This window comes from Phyllobates terribilis, unplaced genomic scaffold (genome assembly GCF_046119375.1).
Source record: "Phyllobates terribilis strain yellow unplaced genomic scaffold, ASM4611937v1 Scaffold_12__6_contigs__length_324123572, whole genome shotgun sequence".
Classification (NCBI taxonomy): domain Eukaryota; kingdom Metazoa; phylum Chordata; class Amphibia; order Anura; family Dendrobatidae; genus Phyllobates; species Phyllobates terribilis.
In genome coordinates this window covers 309,920,063-309,934,545 of record NW_027362772.1, presented here as the reverse complement: position 1 = coordinate 309,934,545, position 14,483 = coordinate 309,920,063, and the positions used below count along the sequence as shown (strand labels likewise).

The 14,483-nt window shown below is 41.9% G+C and overlaps 1 protein-coding gene across 2 annotated transcripts in view; it reads left to right on the top strand.

The window, feature by feature from the left end:
• Positions 1 to 14,483, top strand: part of LOC141172832 (uncharacterized) — a 183,070-nt gene that overhangs the window by 150,076 nt on the left and 18,511 nt on the right. For both annotated transcript variants that reach the window (XM_073657389.1, XM_073657390.1), the window contains exon 15: positions 5,503 to 5,560. In XM_073657389.1, coding sequence (XP_073513490.1) covers positions 5,503 to 5,560 — 58 coding nt within the window. The remainder of the gene's footprint in view (positions 1 to 5,502; positions 5,561 to 14,483) is intronic.

Sequence of the window (14,483 nt, the reverse complement as noted above, 5' to 3'; positions counted from 1 at the left end):
TACATAGGGGCAGTATTATAGTAGTTATATTCTTGTACATATTAGCAGTATTATAGTAGTTTTATTCTTGTACATAGGGGGCAGTATTATAGTAGTTATATTCTTGTACATAGGGGGCAGTATTATAGTAGCTATATTCTTGGACATAGGAGCAGTATTATAGTAGTTATATTCTTGTACATAGGAGCAGTATTATAGTAGTTATATTCTTGTACATAGGGGCATTATTATAGTAGTTATATTCTTGTACATAGGGGCAGTATTCTAATAGTTATATTCTTGTACATAGGGGCAGTATTATAGTAGTTATATTCTTGTACATAGGGGGCAGTATTATAGTAGTTATATTCTTGTACATAGGCGCAGTATTATAGTAGTTATATTCTTGTACATAGGAGCAGTATTATAGTAGTTATATTCTTGTACATAGGGGCAGTATTCTAATAGTTATATTCTTGTACATAGGGGCAGTATTATAGTAGTTATATTCTTGTACTTAGGGGGCAGTATTATAGTAGTTATATTCTTGTACATAGGAGCAGTATTATAGTAGTTATATTCTTGTACATAGGGGCAGTATTATAGTAGTTATATTCTTGTACATAGGAGCAGTATTATAGTAGTTATATTCTTGTACATAGGGGGCAGTATTATAGTAGTTATATTCTTGTACATAGGGAGCAGTATTATAGTAGTAATATTCTTGTACATAGGAGCAGTATTATAGTAGTTATATTCTTGTATATAAGGGCAGTATTATAGTAATTATGTTCTTGTACATAGGAGCAGTATTATAGTAGTTATATTCTTGTACATAGGGGCAGTATTATAGTAGTTATATTCTTGTACATAGGAGCAGTATTATAGTAGTTATATTCTTGTACATAGGAGCAGTACTATAGTAGTTATATTCTTTTGCATAGGAGCAGTATTATAGTTATATTCTTGTACATTGGGGGCAGTATTATAGTAGTTATATTCTTGTACATAGGGGGTAGTATTATAGTAGTTATATTCTTGTTCATAGTGAGCAGTATTATAGTAGTTATATTCTTGCACATAGGAGCAGTATTATAGTAGTTATATTCTTGTACATAGGGAGCAGTATTATAGTAGTTATATTCTTGTACATAGGAGCAGTATTATAGTAGTTATATTCTTGTACATAGGGGGCAATATTATAGTAGTTATATTCTTGTACATAGGAGCAGTATTATAGTAGTTATATTCTTGTACATAGGAGCAGTATTATAGTATTTATATTCTTGTACATAGGGGGCAGTATTATAGTAGCTATATTCTTGTACATAGGGGCAGTATTATAGTAGCTATATTCTTGTACATAGGGGCAGTATTATAGTAGTTATATTCTTGTACATAGGAGCAGTATTATAGTAGTTATATTCTTGTACATAGGAGCAGTATTATAGTATTTATATTCTTGTACATAGGGGGCAGTATTATAGTAGCTATATTCTTGTACATAGGGGCAGTATTATAGTAGCTATATTCTTGTACATAGGGGCAGTATTATAGTAGTTATATTCTTGTACATAGGGGCAGTATTATAGTAGTTATATTCTTGTACATAGGGGGCAGTATTATAGTAGTTATATTCTTGTACATAGGGGCAGTATTATAGTAGTTATATTCTTGTACATATTAGCAGTATTATAGTAGTTATATTCTTGTACATAGGGGGCAGTATTATAGTAGTTATATTCTTGTACATAGGGGGCAGTATTATAGTAGCTATATTCTTGGACATAGGGGCAGTATTATAGTAGTTATATTCTTGTACATAGGAGCAGTATTATAGTAGTTATATTCTTGTACATAGGGGCATTATTATAGTAGTTATATTCTTGTACATAGGGGCAGTATTCTAATAGTTATATTCTTGTACATAGGGGCAGTATTATAGTAGTTATATTCTTGTACATAGGGGGCAGTATTATAGTAGTTATATTCTTGTACATAGGCGCAGTATTATAGTAGTTATATTCTTGTACATAGGAGCAGTATTATAGTAGTTATATTCTTGTACATAGGGGCAGTATTCTAATAGTTATATTCTTGTACATAGGGGCAGTATTATAGTAGTTATATTCTTGTACTTAGGGGGCAGTATTATAGTAGTTATTTTCTTGTACATAGGAGCAGTATTATAGTAGTTATATTCTTGTACATAGGGGCAGTATTATAGTAGTTATATTCTTGTACATAGGAGCAGTATTATAGTAGTTATATTCTTGTACATAGGGGGCAGTATTATAGTAGTTATATTCTTGTACATAGGGAGCAGTATTATAGTAGTCATATTCTTGTACATAGGAGCAGTATTATAGTAGTTATATTCTTGTATATAAGGGCAGTATTATAGTAATTATATTCTTGTACATAGGAGCAGTATTATAGTAGTTATATTCTTGTACATAGGGGCAGTATTATAGTAGTTATATTCTTGTACATAGGAGCAGTATTATAGTAGTTATATTCTTGTACATAGGAGCAGTACTATAGTAGTTATATTCTTTTGCATAGGATCAGTATTATAGTTATATTCTTGTATATAGGGGGCAGTATTATAGTAGTTATATTCTTGTACATAGGGGGCAGTATTATAGTAGTTATATTCTTGTACATAAAGGGCAGTATTATAGTATTCATATTCTTGTACATAGGAGCAGTATTATAGTAGTTATATACTTGTACATAGGGGCAGTATTCTAATAGTTATATTCTTGTACATAGGGGCAGTATTATTGTAGTTATATTCTTGTACATAGGGGGCAGTATTATAGTAGTTATATTCTTGTACATAGGGGCAGTATTATAGTAGTTATATTCTTGTACATAGGAGCAGTATTATAGTAGTTATATTCTTGTACATAGGGGCAGTATTCTAATAGTTATATTCTTGTACATAGGGGCAGTATTATAGTAGTTATATTCTTGTACATAGGGGGCAGTATTATAGTAGTTATATTCTTGTACATAGGGTCAGTATTATAGTAGTTATATTCTTGTACATAGGAGCAGTATTATAGTAGTTATATTCTTGTACATAGGGGGCAGTATTATAGTAGTTATATTCTTGTACATAGGGGGCAGTATTATAGTAGTTATATTCTTGTACATAGGGGGCAGTATTATAGCAGTTATATTCTTGTACATAGGGGGCAGTATTATAGTAGCTATATTCTTGTACATAGGGGCAGTATTATAGTAGTTATATTCTTGTACATAGGGGCAGTATTATAGTAGTTATATTCTTGTACATAGGGGGCAGTATTATAGTAGTTATATTCTTGTACATAGGGGCAGTATTATAGTAGTTATATTCTTGTACATAGGGGCATTATTATAGTAGTTATATTCTTGTACATAGGGGCAGTATTCTAATAGTTATATTCTTGTACATAGCGGCAGTATTATAGTAGTTATATTCTTGTACATAGTTGGCAGTATTATAGTAGTTATATTCTTGTACATAGGTGCAGTATTATAGTAGTTATATTCTTGTACATAGGAGCAGTATTATAGTAGTTATATTCTTGTACATAGGGGCAGTATTCTAATAGTTATATTCTTGTACATAGGGGGCAGTATTATAGTAGTTATATTCTTGTACATAGGGGCAGTATTATAGTAGTTATATTCTTGTACATAGGGGCAGTATTATAGTAGTTATATTCTTGTACATGGGTGGCAGTATTATAGTAGTTATATTCTTGTACATAGGAGCAGTATTATAGTAGTTATATTCTTGTGCATAGGAGCAGTATTATAGTTATATTCTTGTACATAGGAGCAGTATTATAGTAGTTATATTCTTGTACATAGGAGCAGTATTATAGTAGTAATATTCTTGTACATAGGAGCAGTATTATAGTAGTTATATTCTTGTACATAGGAGCAGTATTATAGTAGTTATATTCTTGTACACAGGAGCAGTATTATAGTAGTTATATTCTTGTATATAGGGGGCAGTATTATAGTAGTTATATTCTTGTACATAGGAGCAGTATTATAGTAGTTATAGTCTTGTACACAGGAGCAGTATTATAGTAATTATATTCTTGTACATAGGAGCAGTATTATAGTAGTTATATTCTTGTACATAGGAGCAGTATTATAGTATTTATATTCTTGTACATAGGGGCAGTATTATAGTAGTTATATTCTTGTACATAGGGGCAGTATTATAGTAGTTATATTCTTGTACATAGGGGGCAGTATTATAGTAGTTATATTCTTGTACATAGGAGCAGTATTATAATAGTTATATTCTTATACATAGGGGGCAGTATTATAGTATTTATATTCTTGCACATAGGCGCAGTATTATAGTAGTTATATTCTTGTACATAGGGAGCAGTATAATAATAGTTATATTCTTATACATAGGGGGCAGTATTATAGTAGTTATATTCTTGTACATAGGGGCAGTATTATAGTAGTTATATTCTTGTACACAGGAGCAGTATTATAGTAGTTATATTCTTGTACATAGGGGGCAGTATTATAGTAGTTATATTCTTGTACATAGGAGCAGTATTATAGTATTTATATTCTTGTACATAGGGGCAGTATTATAGTAGTTATATTCTTGTACACAGGAGCAGTATTATAGTAGTTATATTCTTGTACATAGGGGGTAGTATTATAGTAGTTATATTCTTGTACATAGGGAGCAGTATTATAGTAGTTATATTCTTGTACATAGGAGCAGTATTATAGTAGTTATATTCTTGTACATAGGGGGCAGTATTATAGCAGTTATATTCTTGTACATAGGGGGCAGTATTATAGCAGTTATATTCTTGTACATAGGGGGCAGTATTATAGCAGTCATATCCTCGCTCTTGTGATAATTCCTGGGATTTGCTGTGTTTCTTGCTCTGATTATTCGCTGTAATGTGATTTTTTTTCCTATTATTGTTTCTCTTTTCAGTAATTGGACATTTTCTGTCTTTCGGATGGAGCCGTTTGTGTTTTCTTTCTCCCATTTTCCTGCTTCTTATTCATTGTACTTTTCTATATTAATGTAAAATAATCTGATTCCATTTTTTTCTTCTTCACAATTTGACAAACTTTGTTTCCCATTTTCTGCATAAATGAAGCAGTGGCCGCCGGCCGCCGCTCGTCTCCTCGGCACATTATGAGGGAGTTTATGGCGTCTGCAGACGGAGGATTGTAAATTGGTGTTTATCATACAGCGCCTCGTCCCCCTGCGGCGTTGTGCTGCGCCCCTGCCGCGGCTCTGCCTCTCCAGCCCTTCTCTGTGTGTTCACAGCCGCTCGGAGTAATTTACTGACACTTCTACAAATGGCAGCAACACATTCATGAGCGCTCGCACTGTCAAAGGGTAGTTAATTTTAATAGTGCGCAGATTGGATCATTTCCGGGATGATGAAGCCGTTACTGACTCTGCGCCTCTTGTCACCGGGATCCGGCAGCAGCGCAATTATCCACCAGTGTTTCTGCTTTATTTCTCAGCGCCATCGTGTCCGCGACGCTGAAAAGTCTCATGAAGTTCTACAATCTCACAGATGATGTAAGTGTCAGCCGACGGTACCACACAGGACAGGATTAGATACACTACTCAGCCGACGGTACCACACAGGAGAGGATTAGATACACGGCTCAGCAGACAGTATCACACAGGACAGGATTAGATACACAGCTCAGCAGACAGTATCACACAGGATAGGATTAGATACACGGCTCAGCAGACAGTATCACACAGGAGAGGATTAGATACACAGCTCAGCAGACAGTATCACACAGGACAGGATTAGATACACGGCTCAGCAGACAGTATCACACAGGAGAGGATTAGATACACGGCTCAGCAGACGGTATCACACAGGAGAGGATTAGATACACGGCTCAGCAGACAGTATCACACAGGATAGGATTAGATACACGGCTCAGCAGACAGTATCACACAGGATAGGATTAGATACACGGCTCAGCAGACAGTATCACACAGGATAGGATTAGATACACTACTCAGCCGACGGTACCACACAGGAGAGGATTAGATACACGGCTCAGCCGACAGTATCACACAGGACAGGATTAGATACACAGCTCAGCAGACAGTATCACACAGGATAGGATTAGATACACGGCTCAGCAGACAGTATCACACAGGACAGGATTAGATACACAGCTCAGCAGACAGTATCACACAGGATAGGATTAGATACACGGCTCAGCAGACAGTATCACACAGGATAGGATTAGATACACTACTCAGCCGACGGTACCACACAGGAGAGGATTAGATACACGGCTCAGCCGACAGTATCACACAGGATAGGATTAGATACACAGCTCAGCAGACAGTATCACACAGGATAGGATTAGATACACGGCTCAGCAGACAGTATCACACAGGACAGGATTAGATACACTACTCAGCCGACGGTACCACACAGGAGAGGATTAGATACACGGCTCAGCCGACAGTATCACACAGGACAGGATTAGATACACAGCTCAGCAGACAGTATCACACAGGATAGGATTAGATACACGGCTCAGCCGACGGTACCACACAGGACAGGATTAGATACACGGCTCAGCCGACGGTACCACACAGGACAGGATTAGATACACAGCTCAGCAGACAGTATCACACAGGATAGGATTAGATACACAGCTCAGCCGACGGTACCACACAGGAGATGATTAGATACACGGCTCAGCCGACGGTACCACACAGGACAGGATTAGATACACGGCTCAGCAGACAGTATCACACAGGAGAGGATTAGATACACGGCTCAGCCGACGGTATCACACAGGGGAGGATTAGATACGGCTCAGCCGACAGTACCACACAGGACAGGATTAGATACGGCTCAGCCGACGGTACCACACAGGACAGGATTAGATACACGGCTCAGCCGACGGTACCACACAGGAGAGGATTAGATACACGGCTCAGCAGACAGTATCACACAGGACAGGATTAGATACACAGCTCAGCAGACAGTATCACACAGGATAGGATTAGATACACGGCTCAGCAGACAGTATCACACAGGAGAGGATTAGATACACAGCTCAGCAGACAGTATCACACAGGACAGGATTAGATACACGGCTCAGCAGACAGTATCACACAGGAGAGGATTAGATACACGGCTCAGCAGACGGTATCACACAGGAGAGGATTAGATACACGGCTCAGCAGACAGTATCACACAGGATAGGATTAGATACACGGCTCAGCAGACAGTATCACACAGGATAGGATTAGATACACGGCTCAGCAGACAGTATCACACAGGATAGGATTAGATACACTACTCAGCCGACGGTACCACACAGGAGAGGATTAGATACACGGCTCAGCCGACAGTATCACACAGGACAGGATTAGATACACAGCTCAGCAGACAGTATCACACAGGATAGGATTAGATACACGGCTCAGCAGACAGTATCACACAGGACAGGATTAGATACACAGCTCAGCAGACAGTATCACACAGGATAGGATTAGATACACGGCTCAGCAGACAGTATCACACAGGATAGGATTAGATACACTACTCAGCCGACGGTACCACACAGGAGAGGATTAGATACACGGCTCAGCCGACAGTATCACACAGGATAGGATTAGATACACAGCTCAGCAGACAGTATCACACAGGATAGGATTAGATACACGGCTCAGCAGACAGTATCACACAGGACAGGATTAGATACACTACTCAGCCGACGGTACCACACAGGAGAGGATTAGATACACGGCTCAGCCGACAGTATCACACAGGACAGGATTAGATACACAGCTCAGCAGACAGTATCACACAGGATAGGATTAGATACACGGCTCAGCCGACGGTACCACACAGGACAGGATTAGATACACGGCTCAGCCGACGGTACCACACAGGACAGGATTAGATACACAGCTCAGCAGACAGTATCACACAGGATAGGATTAGATACACAGCTCAGCCGACGGTACCACACAGGAGATGATTAGATACACGGCTCAGCCGACGGTACCACACAGGACAGGATTAGATACACGGCTCAGCAGACAGTATCACACAGGAGAGGATTAGATACACGGCTCAGCCGACGGTATCACACAGGGGAGGATTAGATACGGCTCAGCCGACAGTACCACACAGGACAGGATTAGATACGGCTCAGCCGACGGTACCACACAGGACAGGATTAGATACACGGCTCAGCCGACGGTACCACACAGGAGAGGATTAGATACACGGCTCAGCCGACGGTATCACACAGGGGAGGATTAGATACACGGCTCAGCCGACGGTACCACACAGGACAGGATTAGATACACTGCTCAGCCGACGGTACCACACAGGAGAGGATTAGATACACGGCTCAGCCGACGGTATCACACAGGGGAGGATTAGATACACAGCTCAGTCGACGGTATCACACAGGGGAGGATTAGATACACGGCTCAGCAGACAGTATCACACAGGATAGGATTAGATACACGGCTCAGCAGACAGTACCACACAGGATAGGATTAGATACACGGCTCAGCCGACAGTATCACCCAGGAGAGGATTAGATACGGCTCAGCAGACAGTATCACCCAGGAGAGGATTAGATACTTCTCAGCCGACGGTACCACACAGGAGAGGATTAGATACACGGCTCAGTAGACAGTATCACACAGGATAGGATTAGATACACGGCTCAGCAGACAGTATCACAGAGGAGAGGATTAGATACACAGCTCAGCAGACAGTATCACACAGGATAGGATTAGATACACAGCTCAGCAGACAGTATCACACAGGAGAGGATTAGATACACGGCTTAGCAGACAGTATCACACAGGAGAGGATGAGATACACAGCTCAGCAGACAGTATCACAGGAGAGGATTAGATACACGGCTCAGCAGACAGTATCACACAGGAGAGGATTAGATACACGGCTCAGCAGACAATATCACACAGGATAGGATTAGATACACGGCTCAGCAGTCAGTATCACACAGGATAGGATTAGATACACGGCTCAGCAGTCAGTATCACACAGGATAGGATTAGATACACGGCTCAGCAGTTAGTATCACACAGGATAGGATTAGATACACGGGTCAGCAGACAGTATCACACAGGATGGGATTAGATACACGGCTCAGCAGACAGTATCACACAGGATAGGATTAGATACACGGCTCAGCAGACAGTATCACACAGGAAAGGATTAGATACACGGCTCAGCAGACAGTATCACACAGGAGAGGATTAAATACACGGATCAGCAGACAGTATCACACAGGAGAGGATTAGATACACAGCTCAGCAGACAGTATCACACAGGATAGGATTAGATACACGGCTCAGCAGACAATATCACACACGATAGGATTAGATACACAGCTCAGCAGACTGTATCACACAGGAGAGGATTAAATACACGGATCAGCAGACAGTATCACACAGGAGAGGATTAGATACACGGCTCAGCAGACAGTATCACACAGGAGAGGATTAGATACACGGCTCAGCAGACAGTATCACACACGATAGGATTAGATACACAGCTCAGCAGACTGTATCACACAGGAAAGGATTAGATACACGGCTCAGCAGACAGTATCACACAGGATGGGATTATATACACAGCTCAGCAGACAGTATCACACAGGATAGGATTAGATACACAGCTCAGCAGACAGTATCACACAGGAGAGGATTAGATACACGGCTCAGCAGACAGTATCACACAGGATAGGATTAGATACATAGCTCAGCAGACAGTATCACACAGGATGGGATTAGATACACGGCTCAGCAGACAGTATCACACAGGATAGGATTAGATACACTGCTCAGCAGACAGTATCACACAGGAGCGGATTAGATACACGGCTCAGCAGACAGTATCACACAGGATAGGATTAGATATACGACTCAGCAGACAGTATCACACAGGATAGGATTAGATACACTGCTCAGCAGACAGTATCAGACAGGATGGAATTAGATACACAGCTCAGCAGACAGTATCACACAGGATAGGATTAGATACACTGCTCAGCAGACAGTATCACACAGGATGGAATTAGATACACAGCTCAGCAGACAGTATCACACAGGATAGGATTAGATACACAGCTCAGCAGACAGTATCACACAGGATAGGATTAGATACACGGCTCAGCAGTCTATCACACAGGATAGGATTAGATACACGGCTCAGCAGACAGTATCACACAGGATAGGATTAGATACACGGCTCAGCAGACAGTATCACACAGAAGAGGATTAGATACACGGCTCAGCAGACAGTATCACACAGGATAGGATTAGATACACAGCTCAGCAGTCAGTATCACACAGGATAGGATTAGATACACGGCTCAGCAGACAGTATCACACAGGAAAGGATTAGATACACGGCTCAGCAGACAGTATCACACAGAAGAGGATTAGATACACGGCTCAGCAGACAGTATCACACAGGATAGGATTAGATACACGGCTCAGCAGACAGTATCACACAGGATAGGATTAGATACACGGCTCAGCAGACAGTATCACACAGGATAGGATTAGATACACGGCTCAGCAGACAGTATCACACAGGAAAGGATTAGATACACGGCTCAGCAGACAGTATCACACAGAAGAGGATTAGATACACGGCTCAGCAGTCTATCACACAGGATAGGATTAGATACACGGCTCAGCAGACAGTATCACACAGGAAAGGATTAGATACACGGCTCAGCAGACAGTATCACACAGAAGAGGATTAGATACACGGCTCAGCAGACAGTATCACACAGGATAGGATTAGATACACAGCTCAGCAGTCAGTATCACACAGGATAGGATTAGATACACGGCTCAGCAGACAGTATCACACAGGAGAGGATTAGATACACGGCTCAGCAGACAGTATCACACAGGATAGGATTAGATACACGGCTCAGCAGACAATATCACACAGGAGAGGATTAGATACACGGCTCAGCAGACAGTATCAAAGAGGATAGGATTAGATACACGGCTCAGCAGACAGTATCACACAGGAGAGGATTAGATACACGGCTCAGCAGACAGTATCACACAGGAGAGGATTAGATACACGGCTCAGCAGACAGTATCACACAGGATAGGATTAGATACACGGCTCAGCAGACAGTATCACACAGGATAGGATTAGATACACGGCTCAGCAGACAGTATCACACAGGATAGGATTAGATACACGGCTCAGCAGACAATATCACACAGGAGAGGATTAGATACACGGCTCAGCAGACAGTATCAAAGAGGATAGGATTAGATACACGGCTCAGCAGACAGTATCACACAGGAGAGGATTAGATACACGGCTCAGCAGACAGTATCACACAGGAGAGGATTAGATACACGGCTCAGCAGACAGTATCACACAGGAGAGGATTAGATACACGGCTCAGCAGACAGTATCACACAGGATAGGATTAGATACACGGCTCAGCAGACAGTATCACACAGGAGAGGATTAGATACACGGCTCATCAGACAGTATCACACAGGAGAGGATTAGATACACGGCTCAGCAGACAGTATCACACAGGATAGGATTAGATACACGGCTCAGCAGACAGTACCACACAGGATAGGATTAGATACACGGCTCAGCAGACAGTATCACACAGGATAGGATTAGATACACGGCTCAGCAGATAGTATCACACAGGAGAGGATTGGATACACGGCTCAGCAGCCAGTATCACACAGGATAGGACTAGATACACGGCTCAGCAGCCAGTATCACACAGGATAGGATTAGATACACGGCTCAGCAGACAGTATCACACAGGATAGGATTAGATACGCGGCTCAGCAGACAGTATCACACAGGAGAGGATTAGATACACGGCTCAGCAGACAGTATCACACAGGATAGGATTAGATACACAGCTCAGCAGACAGTATCACACAGGATAGGATTAGATACACAGCTCAGCAGACAGTATCACGCAGGATAGGATTAGATACACGGCTCAGCAGACAGTATCACACAGGATGGGTTTAGATACACGGCTCAGCAGACAGTATCACACAGGATAGGATTAGATACACGGCTCAGCAGACAGTATCACACAGGATAGGATTAGATACACGGCTCAGCAGACAGTATCACACAGGAGAGGATTAGATACACAGCTCAGCAGACAGTATCACACAGGATAGGATTAGATACACGGCTCAGCAGCCAGTGTCACACAGGAGAGGATTAGATACACGGCTCAGCAGACAGTATCACACAGGATAGGATTAGATACACTGCTCAGCAGACAGTATCACACAGGAGCGGATTAGATACACGGCTCAGCAGACAGTATCACACAGGATAGGATTAGATATACGACTCAGCAGACAGTATCACACAGGATAGGATTAGATACACTGCTCAGCAGACAGTATCAGACAGGATGGAATTAGATACACAGCTCAGCAGACAGTATCACACAGGATAGGATTAGATACACTGCTCAGCAGACAGTATCACACAGGATGGAATTAGATACACAGCTCAGCAGACAGTATCACACAGGATAGGATTAGATACACAGCTCAGCAGACAGTATCACACAGGATAGGATTAGATACACGGCTCAGCAGTCAGTATCACACAGGATAGGATTAGATACACGGCTCAGCAGACAGTATCACACAGGAAAGGATTAGATACACGGCTCAGCAGACAGTATCACACAGAAGAGGATTAGATACACGGCTCAGCAGACAGTATCACACAGGATAGGATTAGATACACAGCTCAGCAGTCAGTATCACACAGGATAGGATTAGATACACGGCTCAGCAGACAGTATCACACAGGAGAGGATTAGATACACGGCTCAGCAGACAGTATCACACAGGATAGGATTAGATACACGGCTCAGCAGACAGTATCACACAGGAGAGGATTAGATACACGGCTCAGCAGACAGTATCAAAGAGGATAGGATTAGATACACGGCTCAGCAGACAGTATCACACAGGAGAGGATTAGATACACGGCTCAGCAGACAGTATCACACAGGAGAGGATTAGATACACGGCTCAGCAGACAGTATCACACAGGATAGGATTAGATACACGGCTCAGCAGACAGTATCACACAGGATAGGATTAGATACACGGCTCAGCAGACAGTATCACACAGGATAGGATTAGATACACGGCTCAGCAGACAATATCACACAGGAGAGGATTAGATACACGGCTCAGCAGACAGTATCAAAGAGGATAGGATTAGATACACGGCTCAGCAGACAGTATCACACAGGAGAGGATTAGATACACGGCTCAGCAGACAGTATCACACAGGAGAGGATTAGATACACGGCTCAGCAGACAGTATCACACAGGATAGGATTAGATACACGGCTCAGCAGACAGTATCACACAGGAGAGGATTAGATACACGGCTCATCAGACAGTATCACACAGGAGAGGATTAGATACACGGCTCAGCAGACAGTATCACACAGGATAGGATTAGATACACGGCTCAGCAGACAGTACCACACAGGATAGGATTAGATACACGGCTCAGCAGACAGTATCACACAGGATAGGATTAGATACACGGCTCAGCAGATAGTATCACACAGGAGAGGATTGGATACACGGCTCAGCAGCCAGTATCACACAGGATAGGACTAGATACACGGCTCAGCAGCCAGTATCACACAGGATAGGATTAGATACACGGCTCAGCAGACAGTATCACACAGGATAGGATTAGATACGCGGCTCAGCAGACAGTATCACACAGGAGAGGATTAGATACACGGCTCAGCAGACAGTATCACACAGGATAGGATTAGATACACAGCTCAGCAGACAGTATCACACAGGATAGGATTAGATACACAGCTCAGCAGACAGTATCACACAGGATAGGATTAGATACACGGCTCAGCAGACAGTATCACACAGGATGGGTTTAGATACACGGCTCAGCAGACAGTATCACACAGGATAGGATTAGATACACGGCTCAGCAGACAGTATCACACAGGATAGGATTAGATACACGGCTCAGCAGACAGTATCACACAGGAGAGGATTAGATACACAGCTCAGCAGACAGTATCACACGGGATAGGATTAGATACACGGCTCAGCAGCCAGTGTCACACAGGAGAGGATTAGATACACGGCTCAGCAGACAGTATCACACAGGATAGGATTAGATACACGGCTCAGCAGACAGTATCACACAGGAGAGGATTAGATACACGGCTCAGCGGACAGTATCACACAGGATAGGATTAGATACACGGCTCAGCAGACAGTATCACACAGGATAGGATTAGATACACTGCTCAGCAGCCAGTATCACACAGGAGAGGATTAGATACACGGCTCAGCAGATAGTATCACATAGGAGAGGATTAGATACACGGCTCAGCAGACAGTATACACAGGATAGGATTAGATTCAC